This window comes from Agelaius phoeniceus, chromosome 14 (assembly GCF_051311805.1).
Source record: "Agelaius phoeniceus isolate bAgePho1 chromosome 14, bAgePho1.hap1, whole genome shotgun sequence".
In the NCBI taxonomy this organism is placed as follows: Eukaryota; Metazoa; Chordata; class Aves; order Passeriformes; family Icteridae; genus Agelaius; species Agelaius phoeniceus.
In genome coordinates, this window is record NC_135278.1 from 4,017,691 (window position 1) to 4,044,161 (window position 26,471).

At 45.4% G+C, this 26,471-nt stretch overlaps 1 protein-coding gene across 2 annotated transcripts in view; it reads left to right on the forward strand.

The window, feature by feature from the left end:
• TRPC5 (transient receptor potential cation channel subfamily C member 5) overlaps window positions 1–26,471 on the forward strand; it is a 110,570-nt gene that overhangs the window by 22,348 nt on the left and 61,751 nt on the right. For both annotated transcript variants that reach the window (XM_077185807.1, XM_077185808.1), the window contains exon 2: window positions 9,143–9,541. In XM_077185807.1, the coding sequence (XP_077041922.1) occupies window positions 9,164–9,541 (378 nt within the window). In that variant the 5' untranslated portion in view covers window positions 9,143–9,163. The remainder of the gene's footprint in view (window positions 1–9,142; window positions 9,542–26,471) is intronic.

Here is a 26,471-nt window from a genome sequence, read left to right on the forward strand (position 1 = left end):
TGGGACATTTCTAGTTTTTATCATCATTTTCACCACTTGCTGCGCTTCAGATCACTCTGGCACTGGGCTTGTCTCAACAGGCACCAAAGAACTGTTACACCTGCTAAGCTCTAGGTATAGAATATATATGTGCATCTGTATTTATGGGGTATCCTGCCCAGTTACCACTTGCTCTCACAAGGATGAAACAAATAACTTCTGTTCTGCTGCACATTTCCAGCCCATACAACATGAGGATGAATTCTGTCTGTCCTTTTAAAAGGACTTTCAGGTCTGTGGCTCAAAAGATCAGGGTGTTATTATTGTTGGTAGCCAAAGGGCACAATGTAAGTATGGCAGAGATCAAGGAGTAACTGTGGTTACTCCTACAAATCTCTGACCCAAATCTCTGACTTTATTGGAATGATCTGGAGGTTGGATAAGCAAGTTTTATACAGCAGTTGTTATTCAGGAACCTTTTAGGGCATTCATGGAAACAAAAACCTGATTCTATGCATTCCTTCACTTAGAAGCAGGATAAAACAGTGTTACTCCTCTCCCAAGCTGCTTTATGGCTGTGCAGCATTTTTGGAGTCTTTTAGATTTGCCTGCTTAGTACTCTTGAGAACAACATTTTTCCACTTAAAATGAATGTGTTTTTACTGCCTGCAGCCTTTCTGTGGGTCTTCAAAAACTGTCCAGTCTGCAGTTCTAGGCTCTTTCCTGAGCTATCTTATGAACTAGGATTTGGCTTTGCTTCTTTATTTTATCTGCAGACTGTTCTGTTTATTATCACTGTCAGGAGGAGCTCGCTCACACCTGCTTTCTATGTAAATTTCTCTTTTCTGGATGGCATTTCCACCTTCCCATGAAGCTGAGGCAGTTGTTTTGTCCAGGGACTGTGAAGGATGTAGTGACCAGGGCTGACTTGTGCAAAACCATGACTGGGACAAACTGTAGCTGCCCTGTGATTGTAATGCTCGGTCTGCATCCTTCGAAAATCCATTCAGAGAGACCTTTTGCTTGTGGAAATGTTTCTGTTTCTCAGCTCTACAACCATCTGGGTGGCTCAGGCTGTGGGATTTGGTGTGCCTGAGCTGGGCAGGATCCAGCGTGGTGAGGAGGCTGCATGGAAAGGGGGCTGTGAGCTGCATTGTGTGCAGCTGCTGGAGGAGATGGAAATCTCCCCACACTGAGCTGTGCTCTATTTCATTCAGTCACCTGCTCTGACTACTTCAGATATTTGCATCTTTCAGATTTTTCTTCCTCTGTCTGGAAGCCCATGAAGGATTTGGAACAGGGCAATGTCTGGAAGTTTGTTCCTTTTGCACAGAGAGCAGGCCCACAGTGACTGCCAGGCACCAGCACCCTCGTGGAGCAGGGTGAGCTCCTTGCCCACCCAGTGCTCTCTGTTTGGCCCCATTTGTTCAAAGAACTGTGAAGGTGGGGTGCTTGCTCTCCATGGGGCACAGATTCCTTGTCTTCCTGTCCCCAGTGTTCTACAGATGCAATGAATTTGGCTTTTAATCCTTCTGTATTTACCATGGTTTAGAATTTAACTTGGGAAAGAGAATTCGTGTGTTCTGCACTTTTTAATATCCAAAAGGTGCTGCAGGTGAGCATAGTATTGTTTAAAAAACCCTTTTTTTTTGCAACTAGAAAACATTCATTTGAGAATTGAGCACATGAGTTTGCCTCTTCCTTCCAAGAACCTCTGGACAGGTGTGAATGCCAGAATTGGGAACAAACCCAAAATGGAGCCAGAGGTAGAATTCCTGCAGCACAGGAGCCCTGGAGGCTCAGATCAGGGGCTGCAGGTGATGGATGCTCCATGTGCTGGGTCTGACTCTGTTTTTACAGGGGTGACAGTGAGAACAGCCCAACAGAGCTTGTTCAGAAATAGGAACTGATGGCCACAGATAAATCCACTCGTTGCTGATGAGAAAAGGAGCCCAGACTGTTGCTGTTGGTAGTTCAGAGCTTGCTGCCGCTGCCTTTCCCCCTCTCTGCCCCCTGTGCCATCATCTGGACTTTCCCCTCCTACCTGGGGGGTTCACTTGCACTTCCAGCTGGGCTGAGGCAGGTCTGACACTCCTCACTGCTCTCCCAGATTATCCTGCTGATTGCAGCAATGATGAGCCAGAGTGGGAACAAGCAGAAAAAAACCAACAAAACCCCCCAATCTCTTGTTCAATAGCTGCAGAGATTACAAGCAGCAGGCACAGAAGCAGTGGACACAGAGCTGGAGATGATAATGATGCCATGCTACATTAGTGCTGCATTAGCAGATAAGACAACAGGGCAGCCTGCTTGACAGTATTTCTCAGTTCAGTTGACATCTCTTTTTTGTGGAAAATGAATACATAGCCCATCTCAAACAAGTAAGGGACAGAGCAGTGACGTCAGACAGACAAAATGAGCTTTCTGTTCTGCCTGCATTTGTAAAGATATGTACTAGGAATATATTCCAGGGCTTAATTTTTTTAATCTTCTCACAATGGTACATTTTTATTTATTACCACCTGCGTGATGGCTGTGTGGAAAGAAGTGGGAGAATTGCAGACTGTAAATGCTTTATTATAAAAGTAGCTAAAAGCATGTTCTGCAGCCATTCCATCACTAGGAAGTAATTTTAATCATTTTAGTAGCCCAGGCTGATTTCTGTTGAGGTAATACTGAAATATTCTGTGGCTGGGTCAGTACTTCCCCCTCCTGCTGTATCCCAAAGAGGAGCTTTGCATTTGGCTCTACACCAGCGGCTTTTTCCATCATCCTTCCCAAAGTTGTGTCTTGCTTTGCAGCTCCTGCACCTCTGCTTCCTCCTCCCAGGTGCAGGGATAACTCCTCTGGCTGTGCTGCAGGGAAATCTGGTTTGCAGCTGGTTTTTATTGCAGAATTACTCCCCCTGTTCCCAGCCCAGCGTAGCTGGGGAGCTCAGCTGAAATTTTAGCATCGTTAACACCCCATCAATGCCGTGTGAAACTCACCCGTGGGCCAGCACTGGGCAAATATCCATCTGCATCCCATCCCTGGGGTGGATCAAAACACACAGAACCCATCCCTGGACGTGCAGGAGGCTTGAGGGAGCCCTGAGCATTTGAGATTTCTGGTCAGCCCAAATTCTCCATCCATGAATTACGCCCTGCCTGGCAGAGGAGATGTAGAGGAGAACATCCGGGTGCAAAGGGAGCTTCTTGCTCATCTTTGAACAGAATGAGGCAGGTGAATCCTCAGTGCTTTGCAAGTGGACACAAAGCTGAAGGTTCCAGCAAGGAGCTTATATTATATATATTTATACATATATATAGATCTATATATCTCATACAGATATATAAAACCACATAATATAAATCCCCATATGGGGTTGCTCATGACTCATCAATTGATTATGCAGCGGAAGAGACTTCTACCAAAGAGTTGTCCTTTCCAAATCAAACATATATATCTTGGATAATTGTCACCCTCCCCAGGAAGTTAAGATTTGCAGTTGGGACTTGAGTCAAATTGTGACATTTTGCATTACTGGCAAAGGATTTTCTTCTGGTGGCTGTAAACTTGTGCTCTGAAGTTTGAGGTTGTCTTTCTTTACAAACACTTCTGGGTTAGGAGGTTCTGTGCTGTACCCAGGGAATTGATGTATTCTTACCCAGGCCTGGAGTGATGATGAGTGAAAAACACTTCATGAGGAATTTTTCTCTGCGTCTCCTAAGGACATATCTCCACTGTGAATCACTGCAGCCTTGTCTTTTTATCACATGTGCTATTAGTGTTCTTCCTTTCTTCATGTTGGGCAGTGAAAGTGGATTACTCATCCCCAATTTTATTAGCTGTCATTTTCTCATTTTTGTGTTGTGCTGTGGCCCTGCAAGTTTTGGACAGCACTTACTCCAGTCAGTGATATATTTTATATAACTTATGAGCTGGATATAAACTTTCTGAGATCATGGGGCTTTAGCTAAAAGGAATTTACACAGCCATAGAACCAGAAGGTCACTGCAATTTTATAATTTTAAAACATGTCTGAGGTCATACATTTATTCAGTCATGGCTCTCTTTGCGTTTAAAGGCATCAGGAAAAATTTCTGCTTCTGTGGTGAGAGATCATGAGAGGCAGTGAGACTTAGGGTTGTAATCTGGTTCCCACTGAACTCCAAGGAAGAAGCAATTTTCTGGAACAAGGGGGTATCATAGCAGAAGGAAGGGAATTGCAGAACGTTACAAAGTCAGTTTTATTTCCTCATACTGTGCTCAGCCAGGCATTGTTAGTAAATAAGATCTAGAGCACTTAAAAGAAGGATCCAATCACAAATTCAGTTGGTCCATTAACTACATGTAATATTATTTACCTAAGTGGTCCTTCTGGACTATTTCATAGCTCAGGTTGATGCCCTTTTTTAAACAGATCAATAGTACTGAGCAGGCAGTGTGTGAGCACCATGAAAGTCAGGCCATTTTCACAGTTATGGGCCGTGATTTCCAGACCTGGAGTCCAGATTAGAATTGCAAAATGAGGAAAATGCTCTCCCTGAAACACTAAAAAAAAGAAAACAGCCTCGGCAAGAAGAATGGGGGAAGCAGTGGAGCAAGATGTGTTGCAAGGGATCAGTTCTTTGATGGGGCTGATAAATGCAGGTGGCTTTTGCAGCACATAAACCCTGCTCAGGTCTGAGAGAAGGTGCAGTGGCATTTCACACACCGAGTTTTGCTGGTTGTCTTGGTTTGGAAAGACAGGAGTCTGCTAAGGAAGGCAGGAGCCTCCCCTGAAATGGAGAATGTAAACCCTCCCCACCCCTCTGAATTGCTGTAAATTTTAAATTAAGGGGCTCTCAGGCAAAAATATGGGAGCAGGAAATAACAGTTCTTTAATAGGGAAGGAAAAAAATAAAAGGATAAAATAAACAATGCAGTAAATTAGAACAACACTGACAAAGTCAGAACCCAGCCTGACACCCTGTGGGTCAGGGTGTTGGCACAGTCCCATTGGAATTGTGGCTCAGCCCTCCTGCAGTGTCAGGGGTGGCTCTGCTGGAGCAGGGATCCTGTAGAGAAGGATGGATTCTGCCTCTGAAGATCCAGGGGAAGGAGAGGCAGCTGCTGTTCCTCTGGGGAATCCAGTGCAGAAGCTGTGCTGGTGTTCCAGAATCTCCAGATTATATCCAGGTAGGAATGCTTGGCTCCTCCCCCTGGGCTCACATCTCCCAATGGGATGCTGTAGTTCTTATCAGCCATGCAGGGACATTCAATGGCTGTTATCAGCAGATGTCCCCTCCCCAGGGAGGAGTGATTGTGGTCACTCAAAGAGAGAGATAAGGCAAACTGCCCACTTGACAAAAGATAATCTGCCATAGAGATGGTAATGGAAAACATCTTGCCTTGCAGTCTGGAGCACTGGTGTGAGGGAACACCCAGCTGTGCTCTGAGCAGCCTGCCAGGTGGGGGCTTTGCTGGCTGCTCTCAGGTGTGATGCAGAGTCCCAGCAAGTGGCAAAGGTAACTCTTTGCTGTTGGTCCCGTGTCCAAAATCGGTGTTTGATCAGTTCCTCAGGCTGTCAGATGTCAGCTGGCAGCTAAATTCAATACCCCCAGAGTCTCTGTGCCTCCCTTACAGGAGCAATGGTGCTTTCCCACCTCTGAATCAGCTTCATGATGATGATCAAAGCAAATAAAATCCAGGATGATCCTGTTTTATAATGGTCCTGGTGACACATGGCTGTAAACTGGCTCTGGCTGCCTCTCCTCCAGCTCTACTCATCCCATTTCATCCAGGTCACCCTGATTCCTGAGATAGGGCTGTGTGGGAGTGTGTGGTGTGTGTAAAGTGGGAACTGAGGGATGGCTCAACTCCCAACAGACCCCAAAAGCCTTTTGTAGCAACAGCTCATGGAATTTTTAGTGGCAAAAGGCCAGAAACTTTCCTTCCCCATACCAGGCCAGCTGTTCCTGGGCTGAAACTCTGATTTCTTATGCCAGGCTGAAAAGGCTTGGAGATTTGGACTCACAATTCAGGGAGAAGGCTGTTTTGTTTCCCAGGATGTATAGCACAGTCCCCCAAATCATTATGGATGGCTTTTCTAGATTAAAAGGAGAAAAAGGATTGTTTTATTGGAGAAAACTAAACAAACCTGACATCCCACACCATTTATTGACCCCATCTGAGAAGCCTTTAGTTTAAAGCCAACACGTGAAGGGCATCTCTGCTGGAGAGAGGTGATAGAGTCCAAACTGAGTGCTAAGTCCTCTGCCTGTATCTTGAGTAGTTTGTTATGTTTCTCTCATCATGGTTCTCCTTTTCTCTCCACCTGTTTGTGGTGCAGATATCACCAGTGCATTAACCAGTCCCTGTGTATTGTCTGAGGCATCTGCACTCAGGCATAGGCTGGAAGAATTTTCCTTGCCCCAAATAGTGACCCAAGTAGCAGAAAATGCCTCTCTGGGAGGAGAATTCATGTGGAAAACATGTGTTTGCAGGCTCTCTGCACCCATTTCAAAATTTTAGTGTGACTGGCTTTCTGTTTTTGCAACCTTTCAGGAATATCACTGCTGCTTCTCCCTAGGCAGCACCTGTGCATTGCCTTCTGTTCTCTTACCTGGATTGCATCAATATTTTTGTAATTTTGGACTGTTAAGGAGGAGACAGGACCAGTTTGGGAAACACAAGTGTGTAGGGCCTACCAGAATTGTCTGCTATACCCTGGGAGCCTGGTGGTGCTGAGAGGGGACAGCTGGAGCAGGGCTCTTGAGCTCATTCCTTCCATCCACAGGTGTGGCTGATGCTTTGTTAAATAATTTTGCTTGACAAAGACATTGGGTCTGTAAATTGTGCTGGATCTCTGGCTGAGGGGCAGCTCAACAGATTTCAATTTTGCTGAAATCTTCCATGAACTCCAGGCAGACATTTTTATTATTTTCTTTTAATCCTGCCTGCTGTTATTTCCAAACCCAGTCAGCAGTATGTGTTTGTCAGGCTATGCAGGTGCTGACATGAGAGGAATTCAGGAAGATCATTAATTTTGTGATTTTTTTCCTTTCCTTTCCTGTTTGGTTTTATTGCAGCTTCCTATATGCTTGAGGTATTAACATTATTAGCTTTCTTTGGGCTGGGGTTCTACTGGGAGATGAGATCTCCTCGAGGCATTGAGATATTTGAAGATTTCTTTTCTTTCTCCAAAACTGTTGGGAAGGAAGGGGATGCAATGCTGGCATGATGCTTCATAAGGTGACATTTGTTATAACTCATTGCAAATGTTACTCACCATCTACAAAATGTCCAATTAAACTAAAGAGCAGTGAAAAATATCCAATTCCACTTTAGCAGCAGCACTTGTTGCCAGAATCCCTCATGGTTTTTGGAGCCAACAGATTCCCCCAGGAGACCTTTACATGGTGACTACTGTCCTCTGGCACCAGTTCCACTGGTTGGTGTTCCCTGCTCCCATCAGCCAGACTGTCACACAAGGACACCGTTCCCTTCCCATTTGGGTTTCTCCTTGCTTTCCCAAAGATCTCTTCGGTCCTTAGTTGTTACCAGACCTGTGCTGCATCCTTCTGTCTCCTGTTTCAGTGGGAATTAGCTGGATCCCAGAGGAATAGCTTTTTCAAAAACAAAATTTGAAAATGACCTGTGATCCTTGGTGCTTTCCAAAGTCAGAGTACTTGGTTCTACATGCAGTTTATTGAAGCTTCGGAGTCACTGAGATTCTTCCTTAGTTCTAAAAGCTTTAGTGGCATAATGTTCCTGCAGAAAATCAGCCAATATATTTATGGTTTCTAATCAGATTATGGGTCCTTTTGCCTCCAGTGCTTTTGTGTGTGTCTTGAGGTTGAACCACTGGATTCTGTGGTTCTGCCTGTGCAGAGAGACACATGTGAGCACTGTGCCAGCATCTCTGGGTAAGTAACAAACACAAACTTCTCTGGCACTTGGAGGAGAGCAGGATCCTGAGCGAGCACATTCCCCGAGGTGCCAAAGCAGCTGGTACAGATCCCTGGCTCCCCAGGAAGTTCTCAGATACAGCTTTGCTGTCTGCTACAGCCACCCACTGTTCTGCAGTGTCAGCTGGGCTGGAGCTCAGATCCACCCACTCTGGGAAGGCAGAAATGCTGTGGGGCTCTGCGGCTGCCTGGGGTGGCACCTGCAGAGCCCTCTGCACCACCACAGCCTCCTCCTCACCATCCTTCATCAGCACCTCCTTTCCCCCAGGATAGGGCACTACAATGGGCCAAAACTCCAGCTAATTGGCTGCAGGAAGCTGTTGAGCAAGGAGCTGGAATAAGTCACCCAATTAGCTGTAGCTGCTGGTGGCCCCTGGTGCTGGCCTGGTGTCGCTTGTCAAAGCCAAGCAGAGGTAGACAAGCCTGGTTCCTTTTTTCCTTACCTGTGAATACCCAGGCTGTGTCTCCTGTGACTCCAGTCACCTGCTGGGATCTTTGAGGCGTGGGAAGGAACCTCAATTCATTCAGTTTGCTGCACTTTTTGCAAGGCAGGATTTACTTCTCGTTTTCCTAGACCACAAAACAACATCGCTGCCTTTGGAGAGCAAGGGTGGGAGCTTTCTACATCAGCCTGTCTTTAGGTCCTATTTATAAATGAGGAGAGTGAGAAAAAATGTTTAAAAACATGCAAGCTTTAAAAATAAAACCATGACCTAGTCGAAGAGTAAACACTAAAGAAAAATAAAAGGCTGTTTTAAGAGACGGAAGCAGAGAAGCAGCAGCAAAAATGTTCAAAATGAATCTATTACTGTAAAGAGGAGGCTGTAAATCAGCAGCTCCCATCACTGACAGTTCAGAGGTGCTGAGGACCTGGCTTAGCAGTGGAAAGGGAGGAAATAAAAGGAACTTTGAGTGGGAAATAAAACAAAGATGAGAAATCCACTATTTGCGTGTGATAGATTACCCATAAACATCAAGATTTGCTTCTGACCAGAAAAAAGACATCAATGGCATAGTGTTTAAACAAGATGAAAAATTATACTGAGTTTCTGTCATTGTGAGTGATGGTGCCACCTTTCTGCTTTCAGGTAGCTCTTTGAAGTGGGGTTGCTCAGGGGGTGTCATGAATACACCTTAAAAAGGGATGGGGAGCTTTTCCCGTGATAGCCCTTTGGAAGTTGGTCCCCTGTGGGGCTGTGCTGTCACTGATGAGTGGTTCTCTTCCCTCACAGGTTGCCTGGTCACTATGAACCATGGCCCAGCTATACTACAAAAAGGTCAACTTCTCCCCGTACCGAGACCGGATCCCACTGCAGATCGTGCGGGCGGAGGCAGAGCTCTCGTCGGAAGAGAAAGCCTACCTCAGTGCTGTGGAGAAGGGGGACTATGCCAGCGTGAAACATGCCCTGCAGGAGGCAGAGATCTACTACAACATCAACATCAACTGCATGGATCCTCTGGGGCGCAGTGCCCTCCTCATAGCCATAGAGAATGAGAACCTGGAGATCATGGAGCTGCTGCTGAGCCACAGCGTCTACGTGGGGGACGCGCTGCTCTACGCCATACGGAAGGAGGTAGTGGGAGCTGTGGAGCTGCTGCTCAATTACAGGAAGCCCAGTGGTGAAAAACAGGTGGGTTGAGTGTTCCCCTTCAGTTTTGAGCCATTATCCTGCCTCAGGAAAGTGCTGCCGCTCAAAGTCCTTGGTGTTGGTCCATGACTTTAAATACCCAGGGCAGACCTGGGTATTGTAAACGAGGGATGCCCTGACAAAGGCAGGAGTGATGCATCTGACTCCATGTTCTCAGAAGGCTAATTTATTACTTTATTATACTATATTATATTAAATAATACTATACTATACTAAAGAATACAGAAAGGACACTTACTGAATGCTAAAAAGATAATAATGAAAACTCCTGACTGTTTCCAGAGCCCCGACACAGCCTGGCCCTGATTGGCCAAAGAGTGAAAACAACTCCCAGCAGATGCAATGAAACAATCACCTGTGGGTAAACAATCTCCAAACACATTCCACATGAGCACAACACAGGAGAAGCAAATGAGATCAGAATTGTTTTCCTTTTCTCTGAGACCTCACTCGCCGCCTTTCAGCCTTTTGGGAGAAAAACCCTGGGCAAAGGAATTTTTTCAGAGAATGTGAATGCCACACCTGGGCAGTCCTGTTTGGATGCTAATCTCCAGCCTGAGCAAACATGTTCTGCCTGATTTAAACACTCAGTTTTTTCTCTCTCACTCAGTGTTCTTTCCAGCCCCACAGTGTTTGTGGACACACTGATTTATAGGTTGATTTATAGATGAGCACTTTCTAAAGGAATTTGTGGCTCTCTGAAATTATATTACAATCTGTAAATATGAACTATTGCCACGCTGTTGTGCTGATATTAAGTGGAATTGCTTTTCATAAGTAAATCCTGAAAGCACACAAGCTTATTTACAGCTGCAAGCAAGCAAACAGTCTGCTGGGTTTCAGTCCTTTGCTGTAGTGCAGACAGATCATCTTGGTCTCCCTCTCCAGAGAGCTCCAGGGCAGAAATGCTGAGGCAGGACATAACTTACAGCAGTGACTTGTAGGAACGATCCTGAGTTGCAAAGCCACCTCTGAGTTACATAAGGATCTTATGGAAAAAACAAGATCTTATGGAAAAAACCAAATTTTAATCCTGTCACTTCAAGTGTCACATATTGTCACCAACTGGGTTTTTTTTTTTTCCTGATTTTCTTCTTTTCATTTGTAAGCACTATTGCCATTAACTAGAATAATTAATGTACATTGCTGACCACTGATAATTTTTTGCATATTCACTGCTTAGAAAGGAACATCCAAAACTTGGATAATCCTTATATATCAAGCCTCCTTTTGAAGGGAATCCATCCCTCTGTGTGTGAAAGATTAATACCAATCAATCATGGAAGAAAATGTTTTCAGTGCATAGGCCCCTTGGCACACAGTTTTTCAATAGTAATTTCATATAGCCGAGCAAACAATAAGGATCAACCCTGACAGAATTCAAGAGTGCTCAGCTTTATTATTTAGAAATAACAGCATTGTGCATGCTTGTAGCAATGTGATTCTAATGTGTGGTTTAAAAACCAGAGAGATAACAAAACTCCTCTATCTGACCTAAAAATGGAACTGTTAGTACTGAGTTTTAGTCTGACAAAATGCAAGTAGCAAAATACAGACCATCCATTAAGAATGAGCCATTTTTTCCTTGGTCTTCTAGAAATTTGAGCATCCTGCAGCTCAACAGGACAGAAAGCAGAACAGAAAAGTTTTTTTCAGCAGCGTGAGGAGTTGCCACTGATTATAGCAGGCTAATGACAAGTTTCTCCTGAAATGTCATGGAAAGCAAGTGATGATGGGATTCATGTGGATTTCTGTAACATCCCTTGAATACCAAAACTTGTGTCCACTCAAATCCCCAGCCCTGCTGGCTTAACTGGACAGAGACAGAGGTCTGTGAAATGAGGTTGATATATTACAGCTGCAATTCAGCTCCAGAGTCTCCAGTTCAATGATGCATTTCATAGTAGGCCTGTTCCATTTTTGTTATCTGTGTGCCAGCTCTCCTTCTGTAGCAAGAATTGTATCTGCTGCAGGGTTTACAACTTGGAGGAGAGCATGTGTGGGGGAGAGAAGATGCGGTGCCAGTTTCAGCTTTATTTACAAGGTTTGTTACAAGAGCAGATTTCATCAGTGTATTTTAAACTGGCACTGGCTTGGTGCAAGATTCTATGAACAAACTCAGATTAACTTCCCTGGCTGGGGTTCAGGCTCTTCTGGGACTGCAGGAAGAGTTTGCTGGTAGAGGGCTGCAGGACTGGACTTCCCTTGCAGCTCTTTCACTGACCGCTCATGCAGTGATGGGGATGAACATTTATTTCATGAGTGGTGATAGGACAAGCTGGGCCAAAGTTGGTTATTTTGTCAAGGGCCAAAGTTGGTTATTTTGTCAAATCCCAAAGCTGTTACAGGAGGGGTTTCTGAGCACGAGCTCCTGATGCTAATTCCACGGCAGTATCAATATATATTCATTAATTGTCCTTGCTGGACCCTTTCTCAGAGGGTCCTTTGGGAACCCCACACCTAATTGCTTTCACAAAAAGCACCTGATAAAGCAGATTAGCACAGCTTTGTCCTCATCAGCTACTTAGATGTTCTAAAACATGTAGAAACGCTGCTTTTTTGTTCCAGTAGTAACAAAAAAATCACACCTCATAGGAATGTTTCTGTCTGGCTGTGAAATTTGTAAGATGCTACCACTGCACTTCTTACATATTAGGTTCAGTATAATCTATTAATTAAATGTACAGAGGCTTCAGTTTGCCTGCACAAGCCTGTGTGGGGACAGCTTTTTGGCTCGTGTGTGGCAGCCTGTGTGCCACCAGGGTCTGGCTGTCTCTGCTGCGCTCTGGGCAGAGGTGCAGGAGCAGCATCCTCTGCTCTGCATTGAACGTTCCTTCACCTGAGCCTGGGCTCTGGGAGGACCTTCTGGCTCCCTTTTCCTGCTGCCAGCCTCTGAGCAGGTTCTTTGCCTCTCTCCCCGAGCCTGGTGTCTCTCTGGGCATGAGGAGCTGTTCCTATTTGCGTCTGTTCACGTCAGCCCTGTTAATTGTTGTCTTTGCATCTCCAAAGCAGCTGAGCAGCATCACCCAGCATAATCCATTTCATGGGTGTGTATCTTCAGCCTTATCACCATGCCACAATCCTGACAGCAGCTCTTAGAGCTGCCTGGTTCCAGCCTCTCCTGGAGCTGCAGTGGCTGGATGTGGTTAGGAAGAGAGACCCCCAAAACAAGGTGGGAAAGCTCAACCAAGGCAGGTTCACCCAGCAGCCACAGAGTCTCCAAGGGGAGAGCTCCAGACCCGGCTCTGAGAGCTGCCCGAGGGAAAGAGCTCTGCTTTTCCACCTGTAGGATGACCTTTTCAGGGAGCAGAAGTTGAAAACCTTTCAAACACACGTAGTGACCTTTGCTGTGCTCCTTATGTAAGAGAATCAGGGTCTCGTTGATGCTGTAAGGGCCGGGGGAGGGGGATGGATGAAGGGGTTGGGCGGCTCAGGGGCTGGGATCCTGTCATTAAGTGAATTTTTCTGAGTCATTATTCTGCAAACCTTTGCTAGACTGCTGTTTAAGCGCCATTTACTGCGAATGCGGTGACAATGGCAGGGGTAAGTCACAGGCAGTAACTATAACAACCCGGGGCTCGGCGCAGGAGCAAATTGCTCTGTTTACATGGTGAGAGCCACCTCGCTCCAGAGGATGCTGCAGAGCACAGCAGAGATCAGCACTGATGTGCTCCAGTATATGGGCTTCTTTTTAGATTTATCTCCAGCCGAGGTTTGTGGGCTATTTTAAGATTTTAGCATTTCTCATCAAATCTGCGCTGCCCAGTTCAGACAACAAGGAATGGTGTGGCCAGCAGGAGCAGGGAGAGCATCCTGTCCCTGACTGTCCCAGGAGCAGGGAGCTCATCCTGCCCCTGTCCCTGGCACTGTGAGGGCACACCCTGAGTGCTGTGCCCAGCTCTGGCCCCTCAGCTTGGGAAGGACCTTGGGACACTGAGCACATCCAGAGGGGACAACGAGGCTGGAGAGGGGCTGGGAACACAAACCCTGAGAGGGACCCCTGAGGGAGCTGGGGGTGCTCAGCCTGGAGAAAAGGAGACTCAGGGCTGCCCCCATCACTCTGCACAGCTCCTGAAAGGTGCCTGTGCTCAGCTGGGGCTGGGCTCTTTCTCCAGCAGCACTGACACAACCAGAGCACACAGCCTCAAGCTGCACCAAGGGAAATACAGGCTGGATATCAGGAAAAAGTTTTTTACAGAAAGGGGATAAAGTTCTGGCATGGCTGCTTGGGGAGGTGGTGGAGTCCCCATCCCTGGGTGTGTTTAACAAAGCCTGGATGTGGCACTGGGTGCCAGGGTTTGGTTGAGGGGCTGGGGCTGGGTTGGACTCAATGGTCTTTAAGTTCTCTTCCAACCTGGTGATTCTGTGAATTCTATGAACTTAGAACTGTGGTTTTGGGTACTGAGCTGTGACTCTGCTGGTGGAGCTGGGGAGGAGGCTTCACCAGTTACAGGCTGGACAATGCTAATAAACTTACAGCTGTTTTGAAAGATGCTGTTGGCTGTGGGAGATTTTGGGGTCAGGGAGAAAGTCATCATGGTGCAACCATGGGAAGAGCATAGAGATGTTCTGGTGTGCTTCACTCCCAGCAGTGAGTAAAGCCCAGGCTTGAACGACCCATCCTCCTCTTCAGTAATCAAACAGCTTTCCTAATTTTGTGATTTTTACAGGTTAATTTATAATTTCCAAGGGTTGTATAATTTACTCCAATTACTCCTTGAAGCCTTTTATAAACCACAGATCTCTCTGACCCGTCACACAGCTGGTCCCTTAAACCATAGCATAGCTTGTTTTTTCCCAAACTCATGGCAAGCGTTTGGAAACCAAACAACCTATTCATGAATATTAAAAGGAACAACAAAACAAACTAATATTCCTGGAACCTGGAGGGTTTGCAAGTGTTGCTTTTCCTGCAGAGGTTTGTAGTCAGCAAACATGCATTTTTCAGGAAATAAAAGTGAGCCTAGTCTGGTGCTGTGATAGTTATTGTTTGATTTTCTGGGCAGTGCAGAGGCTGGTGTTGTACTGCATAGGGGCAGAGGAGGAATATAGGTGTACTTGGCATGGCAGTCCATCCTGAGTGATGAGTGTCATGTTATTGAAATAAGACAACAAACCACTGAATAACCAACAGAAAGTGCAGGGATTGGTTTGAAACAGCAAAACTGAGCACCTGCAGATGCAGTGTCGACTTTGGGCCAGGCTTTTCTCTTTGGGGGTGCAAATGTTAAATGAAAAGTTGTCTGTGCATGGGACAGGTCCAGTAAATGCAATGGCAAAACAAGGCAGTAGGCACATAGCAAAAACAGAGATCTGGCTGGCATCCTATGGGGTTGAAATTAACAGGGAACTTTAAATTATTGGGTTTTTTCTTAATTCAGAACTACTGTACAAGCAAGAGAACGTATATATGAAGCCTATTGAATGAATTCTCCTTCCCTGTAAAATCTTCTGTCCCTCAACCTATTTGATCTTTTTGAGTTTTGCTGTTTATTTTTCCCTTAAAGTGCTATCAGATGGTTATTTTTGCTATACAAAATCAATACAGTGAGTTTTGCTTTCAGCCAAGCTGGAGGCTGCACCTAACCTCCTCCAGCAAAGAGCAGGAAATTCATGTCTGAAAACTCCCATTTCCCCCTGCATTTGATTCACCCTCAATTTACCAGTAATAGCTGTATTTCCTGACACTTGGAAACCTGTTGAAATCAGTACAAATTTTCCAGAGGAGGCGTTCAGGGGCCCATTCTTTGGAGCTGCTGGTGTGAATTGTGTGTGGAGTGGTGGCAGAGGGTGCGTCAGAGCTCTCAGATCTCTGCCCTCCTGCCGGGGCTGTGCTTGCAGCACACCAGACACGGTCTGTGCTGCCTGCTGAGCCCTCCTTCCTCCTTTAAGGAGCTGTAATCAGTCATCTGCATGGCTCCAGGTCCATGAGCACCTCCACGCTGGCTGTTTTCTTCACAACAATCAGAGCTGACATCAGCTGTTTGCATGAGGAGGGTACCAGCATCTCTCTCTGCTATCTGGCAAACTTAGCAATTTGCTCTCGTGGCAGATGGCTCCAAATTAAGCTGGTTCACAGATGGGACTACAAATGCAATTCCTCAATAATGAGAATAAAAAGAGAAAAGGGATCTTAGGGTTTATGGCTGTGATTTGGTTCGTTCTGATGGTCCTTCTGAATCAATGCCATCCATATGTAGTCCAAAAGAAGGAGTTTGCAGGTACAGCCTCTGGAAGAGTATGGCTGTGAAGAGGAAACTATAGAGAATAAAAGGCAAGTTTTCAGTCTTAGTTGCTAATCATCAGATTGGTAGAAAATTGCTGCACTGGATAGTGTTAGTGAACCTAAAATTTGACCTCAAAAATCCTCTTTTAGGTGAGCTGATGAGTGAAAATTGGTAGAAGATTGCTGCACTAGATAGTGTTAGTGAACCTAAAATTTGACCTCAAAAATCCTCTTTTAGGCGAGCGGATGAGTGAAAATCCACCTTAATCTTTGTTCAGATCCCACAGATGAACAGCCTAGAGACAGCCTTTTGTGAAACAGGAAATATAGGTTGCATTAAACCATTTTATTTTTTCCCAAATCTCATAACTTTCTTGAGACAATGTGGTTTAGCCTAATTTCCCTACTCACACAGGGTTTTTGTCCCGTGTGCAGAAACCAGTGTTAAGTTTAGCCCTTACCACTGACAGGCCTTGATTTTGGACTTGCTGGTACAAGCTCATTGCCAGCCCTGTGCTACCACTGATGGGACCATTTAAGTCAAAAGAAACAGTTCAGTTCTCCAAAATCTCACAGTATAAAATCTAGATTATACAGGCAGTTGGAAAGAGGAGAGGTTTAGGAGCAGGCATCTGTATCAAGGAATTCTGTGGCAGTTCTGAATGGTGGCTGAGGAGCACTGGAACACAGAGGGGAACAGGCTGATGGGTGTGACTCAAACCAGTCATTTCCACGTTAGCAGGAGGGTCCAAAGTGAAAAGGAAAGGCAGAACCTGGTTAGAAACACTCCTGAGCAAGAGGAGGTTCTGAAGAATAGAACCAGTTAAGAAAAATACGACCACAAGTTCTCAGTGTGGGAATATTTGAAAGGAACAATAAGGAAGAAGGATCATGTCTGAAAACAGAGAAGCAGCTTCAAAGCCTAATGGCTCCATTAGCACCCAAGCTTTTCATTATTTTTATTGATGCAGTAATAATTCACAGTTATAGTTAACATGCCTTTGACACTGGTGGCTGCCTTCAAAATGAATTCCATCTAATTAAACTAAACAACAGAGGAATCAAAGATCACTTCAGCTAATGATTACATTTAACTGGGAAATTCTTTCCTCCCTCCCCATTGCCTCAGTCCCCAGATAATCTTAAATCTAGGGGAAAAAGAACTGAGTGAAACATCTCCTGGGCTCAGGAGATGAAGGCAGTGACAGATACCAGATTTCTGACAGTGCCAATAAGGCACTGGCTCCTTCTCCTGGGTCAGCATAAACTCTGTTATTATTTCCTAGGATGCTGGTGGGGGTCCAGCCAAGAACTGCATCACAGCGTGCACAAACATGCCATGCTTGTAATTGAACATACAGACAGGTGAGAAGTCAGGAATTATCCAAGATGCTTCCCAGAGAATTGTCTTTACTGATCTGTAGGAGGCTTCTTAGCACTTGCCTGCTCTGGGCACACTGTACAGTGAATTTTCAGTCAGGTGTGATGGGTTCTCAGGATTCAGCTGGGTGGATGAACTGTTACAGGGCAAAAAAAAAATCCTGTTTGTGCTGCTACACAAGTGAACTTCTGGGCTCTCTGTTGATTAAGATCTGTTGATTAAGGAGCTTTGTTTCAAAAATCCATATTATCTACCCAGCATCCATGGATGTGCCTACTGTACCCACCTCCCTTTGCTCCTAAGCCCCCATTACAGCATCCCCTGACATCACCCAACACGTGTTTGCCTCTCCCCTGTCTGGAACCCCAAACCCAGAGGTTTGACATGGCTGTTTAGATTCCCTGGTACAGATTTGTGGGAGACTCTTCCTGGTGCAATAGTTATAACACATTTTTTCCAAGGGAAGCTTCTCTCTGTGGGAAGAGTGAATGTCACAAATTACAGGCTCCTGCAAAACAAAGCTCTGGGATCTATAAAGATCTGTGAAGAACTACAGGGCAGCTTAGCAGGAGTCCCTCAGCCTCACCTGGCTGTTGAATAAAGCTGGGCTGGGCTGGCAAAGTCACATTTATGGCTTGTTTATCCCTGTAGGAGCAGTGTTTTGTTATCCCATGGCAAAATACAGCCTGGTGGGGCAGCACTTAGGTGGCAGTGGTGGTGGAATATCAAAGAGGCATTGACTGGGAGCAGTATTTCTTGTCTCTGAATTGCTGCAGTGAGGGAACGCTGTGATCCAAGGTCTTTGCTCTGTCATTGCCTTGGGAGGCTGCTGGAAAACTGCTGAGAGGCTCAGGGCCATGTGAATTGTTGGTGTTTAGTTCATGGCAGTGAGGGAGGGCTGGTGTGCTCCAAGTACTCCTCAGGCAGGAGAGGATGAGGCAGTGCCAGGCTCTGCAGCATCAGGGGCACAGCATTACCGGGAGGCTTTTGGCTTCCTAGCACTGGGAGTCACTGCCTGAGTGGGAATAAAGGAAGATCTCAACCACACAGATCTTTTTCTCTCTCTTGTGCAAGCCCCTGCCACCTGTCTAGGTTGTCATTTCTTTGCTGTTGCAAACTCTGGGGTCTTTTCAGAAGCCACAGCATTGGTTGGTAAAACAACAGTGCCAGTGATGCCTTGGGAAGGCTGCCCTAGAACAGAGGCTGGACAGAGCTAAAGAATAAAGTAGGGATTTATTAGAAGGTCTCAATGGATCCTTGGGCAGCACAAGAGCCCAGCCAGGACCACACCCAAGATGAACAAAAATGGTCCCCAAATCCCCAAGCAGTCATGGGGTCTCTCACTGTTATAAGTTCTGCTCCATTTGCACATTGGAGTTCATTGTCCAATTCCAGCTTTAGCCCCTGCAGTCCCATCCTTGTTTTTCTCTCTCAGCCCACGGTGTTTGTGCTCTTGGGTCTGAGATTTGGATCATTTGTCCTTGGTGCCCAGCTGGAGCAGGAATTGTTTTGTCTCCCTACACTCACCATCCCATGACATGAAGCCCAGACCCACACACTGAAGCAGCACAGAACCTGAAAAATACAAAAGCTAAACCCTGAGGCATCACCAAAAGCACAGCTGGGTAGTCAGAATGGGCAACAATGAAGCTCCTGGTCTGTGAGCACCAGGATTTGTGTTTTGTGCAGCATCAGGCAGCGCTGGGCTGGCGCCAGGTGCAGTAACCCACTCCTCTCCCTGACACTGTCTCATGATCCAATCTGATCTGATTTTTTTTCTAAAGGAATGTGATTGAATATGAATACAACCCAAGGAAAAAGCCCTCCCTCTTCAAGCCCTGTCAGCAACATATTACCTCACCTAAACTTAATGAAACATCTCTCATCCACGCAAGGTGATAAATTACAGGAAGAAGGGATGTTTTATGTACAAAGATGATATAAAAGGCTGGAGATAGCATGATTATTAACCTATATTAGCACATCTTGTCCTTGTTACCACTAAGAATAGATGATACAGAGACCAAGAAAAATGAATCAGAAAGCTGGACAGCTCTCCCTCCTAGAATAAAGCCTGAAAAATATTAGAAAAATAGTAACTGTAATAAAATAAAGATTACCTTGAAGACAGAGCCTGCAAATTTCCAAATAACCATGGGCTGTCTTTGTTTCAGTTCTGTTTGGGGTCAGGGGAAATCTTATCCATAAAATGAAAAAATATCTCAGATGCAGCAACATTCCAAGGTCCTTAGAGAAGTTAAGAAATTTATAGGACTGAATTAAGCAAGCTCTTTAATAAAATTCATTTCAAAGCTTAAAAACAGCATAAAAAATAAAGGATAAACCCTAATAACTTTTACTCAGAACAGATGCTCCTATCACAGAGTAACTTTTAAAATGGTAATGAAGAAGGGTGGAACAGCATATTGTGTTTCCAAATGAGGGGAAAAAAACCCAATCATCAGGAATAAGCCAGCTAGTCTGCCTGTCCAGTCTTGAGATTATTCAGTTCACTCCCATGTCAGTAATTCTGGATTTACACCCGTGTTGGTGTCACAGTCTCAGGAAAAAGCTCCAGCAAGCAGCCAGGGAATCTCTGCATTTTGGGAAGATCCAGAATATTGCATTTTTGGTAGATCCATAAACCACTGTGAGCCAGGGCCCCATGTCACTTGGGCCTCTTCAGCAGCTTCATTATTGTCTGGATTTGTGACAGTCCTGAACTTTTGTGCCGTGTTAGTTCTGCCTGGAGGAGTGTCCCCACTCAGTGAGCCCCAGAGCAGGCAGGGATGTGATGGAGCCACGGTTCCCTGGAGATAGCATCACTTAATATGTGATAAATCAGGGTAAAATATGTGATAAATCAGGACTGCAGCAGGCTTGTAAAACATTCCTGTACAGCAGAGAAGCCATGGCCAGGAGAGGCTGCAGCTCCTCGTGGCACAGCTCCTGTAGGCACTCCCAGCCCATCTCCCTGCTGCAGGCAGTGGCTCTGAAGCACATCAAGGCACGGGAATTTGGGGCAAAGTGAGCTGAGGTTGCACTCCAGCTCAGCACAAGAGGCTCAAACACGAGGTAACTCTTGTCAGTGTCCCTCTGTGACTCGCAGAGTCAGCCACAGTGACTGCACTCTGCATTCCTTCATCATCAAGTGCCTCATCTCATCTCCTGCACATGTAGGGAAAGGAGAGGCCTCAGGAGAGAGACACAGAGAGAGACACTGAGAGACACAGAGAGACAGATACACACAGAGAGACACAGAGAGAGAGAGGAAGAGAGAGAGAGAGACACACACAGACAGACAGACACACAGACACACAGACACACAGAGAGACACAGAGAGAGAGGGGCACAGCACAGAGAGAGACAGAGACAGACACACAGACACACAGAGACAGAGAGAGACACACACAGACACAGAGACAGACATACAGAGAGACACACACACACACAGAGAGACACACACACACACACAGACACAGAGAGAGAGAGGGGCATAGCACAGAGAGAGACAGAGAGAGACACACACACAGACACACAGAAACACACACACAGACACAGAGACACAGAGAGAGACACACAGAGAGACACAGCCACACACACAGCCACACAGAGAGACACAGAGAGACACCCAGACACACAGAGACACACAGACACACAGAGACACACAGACACACACACACACAGACACAGAGACACAGAGAGAGAGAGAGGGGAACAGCACAGAGAGAGACAGAGACACACACACAGACACACAGAGAGACACACACAGACACAGAGACACAGAGAGAGACACACAGACACAGACACAGAGAGACATACAGACACACATACAGAGAGACAGAGAGAGACACACAGGGACACACAGACATACAGAGAGACACAGATGCACACAGAGACACAGAGAGACACCCAGACACACACACACACACCCAGACACCCAGACACAGAAACAGACACAGACACACATACACACACTCACACACACACACACACATAGACATTCACACACACACACACACACAGAGACATTCACAGACACACAAATCACCAGCCTGGGTCTCTGTACAAATCACCAACAGGACAGGACTGCTAGCAACGTGCCTTGAGCTGTTTTATTTTCCAGCATCAGTCTCATTCCATGGTTATGACAATGGGAAGATGCCAGCAGCTCACATCCCAGGCAGCAGACCAAGAACTTCATGTTACAACTCACTTTATAAGTTTTTTGACCAATCCCACAAAGCAAAAGCACATTGACAGTAGTGCTATCCAACCACTATAAGCACAGGTACCTTTGGTTAAACAATGCTTGCTTATTTCAAATACAATACCTGCTTGTAAGCCTTCAAACACAATGCACAGAGCTCCATTATTGAGCTTAGAACTTCCAAATGTCTCACAAGATAAACTTTTCTGCAGCTTAAGGAGCTATTCTAGACAAGCATTAATACACAGACCATTGTTCTATTTGTCCTTACTTTTCTACTTTTTACATAATTTTTCTGCTGGCCAATCTCATGGCTACAGCTTAGCTCTAATCACAGTTCTGCTGTCTCTGGGGCTGCCTTTTGCAGCTTTCCCAAAACCCTCTGATTTTATGGATTCCCCCCCTCACACAGAGACACCCACACAGAGGGGCTCTGGCTGCAGGAACTTGCCACAGCCATTAAAATGCATATTTGCAAAATCCTTTCCTCCTGAAGGCTCCTCTCCGAGTCCCTCTATTTTTTTAATCCCCAGCAGGAGTTATTACGTGGCATCAGCCACAAATGGTGACATCTTTTGACAATCTTTGTGGCTGTGCTGCGTTCCTGCACACATGGCTGAGCACAGGCTCTGATGCAGCTCTGCCACTGCCAAGGGCACTGGGTTCCAGTTCAGCCCTGAGAACGAATCCCCTGGGCCCACCTCCAGTTTTAAACACATGGATAAGAAGCCAAATTACAACTGGAAGAATCTAGAGCGGGTCTATCAGTATTTTACTTCTGTTTACTGGTTGTAGAGAAGGATATTTGGTTATACAGATATCACAGATCTACTTTTTCACATTCTTTCATGCATTACATTAATTAACAATTATTAGCAGTTCTGTGATTCTATAAAATGCTTTTTTTTATTCAGAAATACCTATTTTAGTGTTAATGTGCTGGTAACCTTGTGTCAGCATTTGGCTTGCTACAAGGCACTGAAAGGTACTGATTGTCACTGTTCTGCAGTGGCAGTCTGAGGAGCAGAGATTTTATTTGGCTTTACAGGCACATTTGTAAGTCACTGAGGAGATTTTAGACCAGGAGGAGCCTTTTGTTAAGCTGGATATTCTGGGACAGCTGCACTGGAACCAGTGGAACACTCCAATAACAGCAGAGTTTGCCCATAAGTACACCTACAATGTGTGCCATATTCACCAAGATTGTGAATAACCAGTACAAAACCCCTTAAACTACAGGACTTTTTTAGGTAGCACTTTGTGTTGTTCATTATATTTCATTAACCAAATTACATCATTTCAGTCAATGAATTGCTCTTGAGAGGAAAAAAACACAAACTCCCTATTAATATAAATCTGGCATCACTGATACCAGACACCACTGAATCACCTAAAATAAATGTTGAAATTTATCCAGCCAAGTACCACCTTCTCAGGGTCCCACATAAGGTTGCTTCCAGTGCCTAAAGGGAGCTTCCAAGAAAGCTGGATTGTATTTGTAGCTTTCCAGTGAGGCTTGCACAAGTTTGTTCTGGCAGTCAGAAAATCTTCTATAAAACACAGCTGAGTAAAAAAGCTATACAAGCTGAAAATAATGCAGATTAATGTATTTAGAGATTAATGTATTTACAGATTAATGTATTTACAGTTTATCATGGTTATACTTACAGTTTATTGCACTGATCCAGGGGAGATGCTGCTTTATGAAATGCAGAAATGCAGGCTTGAAAACAGGGCAATTCCAAATGTTACAGGTAAAAGCACCGAGAGTTATTTACAGACAAAATATTATTATCCATAAAAGGCAAAAGGCACATTTCCATTTGTCTGTCAGTTTGGCTGAGGAGAATGTTTTTGAGCTGCATCTCCTCAGTTTTCCCATTTATTGCACTGTGGTTCACATTGCTGAGCAGTCTTGGAGCACTTGAGGCTGGGTTGCTTTTACACAACACTAAACCAGAGGAGCTGTTCCAGGGACAGATACCAAACTAGATTAAATTCAAAGTAAAACTCCTAAAAGACGTACAACAAGGCCACCAGATCTTCAGTGCCAGCTTCTTTCTTTTTTTTTTTCCCTTCTGCAGTTTAATTCCTCTTACACTGTACTCCTGACTAAGAGCAGAGATTCCTGCTCCCTTTCTATCCAGAGCTCCTTTCCAGCACTGTTTTGCTGGAAAACTTATTTTTCCATTCAGAGGAGAGCTTAGCTGTACTGAACAGCACTTTTATGTGAGCTAATCCTTCTCCTTTAATGAATTAAACTTGTTTCTTCACCCTCCTTTTCAAATAAAGGGGATTTTTCACTCGCTGCAGCATCTTTCAGAGCAGCAGTGCTACAGGGGTAAGCAGGACCTTATGAGGATCAAATCTAGGCAGATGATAACAAGCATTCAGTCACTTGTTGTTGTCAACAGTAGCATGAATTTCTCAAATGAAAAGAACCAAGATGAGATGCAGGCAAGGTGTTTGCTCCTGTGCAGGTGGTGGCACCAAGGGGCTGAAGGACTGGGGTTAACAGCTGGTGTCAGGTGAGGAGGTTAATGGAAAAGAATTTTGTTTTTCAGGTCACTTAATGAAAATAACCCTGGAAGAGCTCAGCAGAGCCCTTGGGGTGGAATAAATTATTCCTCTTCTGCTTCCATCACTGCAGGTTAGCCCAAGACACAGGAGAAGGTGATCTAAACATGAACTCAGCTGGGCAGAGCATCACAGGAGGAACATCAGTGCTGTTGTGATCTCTGCTGCCCCTCCAGGGACAGAACACAGCCCTTAAGCAAAGGCTTTGCATAGCCACAGCTTTAAAACAGATAGTTTGTGATGCAGGTTATCAAAAAACACTGTGTGAGAAGACAGCAAAAATATTTATCACAAGACAGGCAATTTTGGGGCAGTCCATGGCCTTTGGGTCAGGCAGACACAGAACAGAGGCTGCAGCAGCCCCTGGTCACACTGTCCCTGTTCTGTGCTGTGCTGGTTTGCTCTGCTGCTCAGAAATAATCCTGTGACTGGAGCCTTGCACTGATCTGCTCCTTGGAGCCTCTGTGTGCCTGCACCACCATTTCCCCCTTTATCCCTTAATCTGAAGTTCTGTGAGGGGCCCAGGAGAACACACCTCCCCTACCAGCGCTCCAGTCCTCACAAGGCAGTGCTCTGATTTGGGGCTGAGGCTTGTGATCCCAGCCAGAAAAGGGATGAAGATCACTTCATTCCATCCCAAACCATTCTGAGTGCTCCAGATCCATATTTAGACAGCTCTGGAGCAGACAGGAGTAGCACTATCCCCACCTGTAACATCACTACCTTCTCCTCCAGTGCCCATTTCATATTCTGAGCAACATGAATTCCTCATCTGTGTAAAGCTGAAAATCTTTCTTGCAGCCCTGGGTACAATAACTTCCATATAGAAAAACAAGATTAAACCTGACAGTAATAGAAGTGATAGAGGAGGAAAAGTGTTCTTCCTTTGAGGCACAGGCTCTGAATACAGCAGCCAGGCACTGATTGAAAAAAGGCAGGAAGAAAGATAAATGCAGTTGTAGTCAAGCATCAGGTCTTGGAAAAAAAAAAAAAAAGCTTCTAAGAAAGAGAAAAAAAGAAAACCCCACAACTTTCTCTTGACATTTAAGAAACTACCTAAACAAGCTAAGCAAAGGGAAAGGAAGAGGGAGCAAGACCTTACACAGAGAGCTGCTTTCAGCCATTTGTTACTGGATATCTTAAAATACATTTATCCAACCTTGCTAAGAGCCACCAAGCCCTCCATGACCCACAGCAAATCCTCAGGACTGCTTTCTCTCCCTCCTGCCTCTGTGGGCACCAGCCTGCTTAGCAAAGCCCCTCCACACCCAGGAGCCTGCAGGCTGCCAGGGATTTACTCCTCATGTGCCACATCTGGGGGAGCAGATTTGTTCCCCAAAATGCCTGCAGGCTGCCAGGGATTTAACTCCTCATGTGCCACATCTGGGGGAGCAGATTTGTTCCCCAGAATGCCTGCAGGCTGCCAGGGATTTACTCCTCATGTGCCACAGCCAGGGGAGCAGATTTGTTCCCCAAAATGCCTGCAGGCTGCCAGGGATTTAACTCCTCATGTGCCACAGCCAGGGGAGCAGATTTGTTCCCCAAAATACCTGCAGGCTCCTGTGACTGACCCTGTGAGCACCTTTGGGAGTGTGTTGTGTGCTGTCACACTGTTATATGTAAGGATTTATTGATCAGCTTTGGCTCTTTAGTGCTCTGCAGCCCCTTAACTCCCAGGAAACTGAGATTCTGAGCCTGGAGGTCTCACCACCAGCCTTAGGTGTGTCCTGCAGAGGGGTTTCTTACCTCACACTCCTCCATCACTTTGCTCTTGGATTTAAGCAGGCTGAGGAACATTTCCTGCCATTAGGACTCTTTGGCAGCAGTTTCTCCAAGACATCTCTGATAGTGCCAAGGGAGCAGACCCCCTGTTCCTCAGCCCAGCTGTGCCCCCTGGAGCAGCAGGATGTGCCAGGGCAGGGGTGGTGGGCACGGGGAGAGCAGTGTTGGGCACTGATTAACACACAACAAAGAGAGCTGCCTGCCTGCAAATGGAAACACACTGGGTGCTTGCATCTAACAGCATTCCCAGCTAATTTTACACTCTGCATATAGTAATAAGACACAACAGGGTGTGCATTAAGCTCATCCTTTGAGAAGTACAGCAGTAGCTGGATAATGCACACCCCGGAGTGGCTTATTTGTAGTGGACTATGGCTCATTAATTTTACATTTATTTTTTTTCAAATCCATTCTAAAAAAACCTACAAGTCTATTCTGAGGGCAGTTAAGTAATGTATCCTTACACTGAAAAAATATTTTCAAATAAAACAGTAGGCAAAAGTGAGGAAGAGTTCTGCCCAACTGCAGACCAGGGTTTGGTGTGTGCAGGATCTGCTTTGAGCTGGTTCTTGGCCTGCTGATGCAGATACATGGTGCAAATCATGGTAGTTATGGAAATCTATTCTGTGTCCACTCTTTTCTAGGCTTTTCTTTCTTTTTGTGTAATTACCTGGGCCTTTTTTCTTCCTTTTTTTTGCCCTCCTTTTTTTTCTGGTTTTTTTTTTTGTTTGTTTGT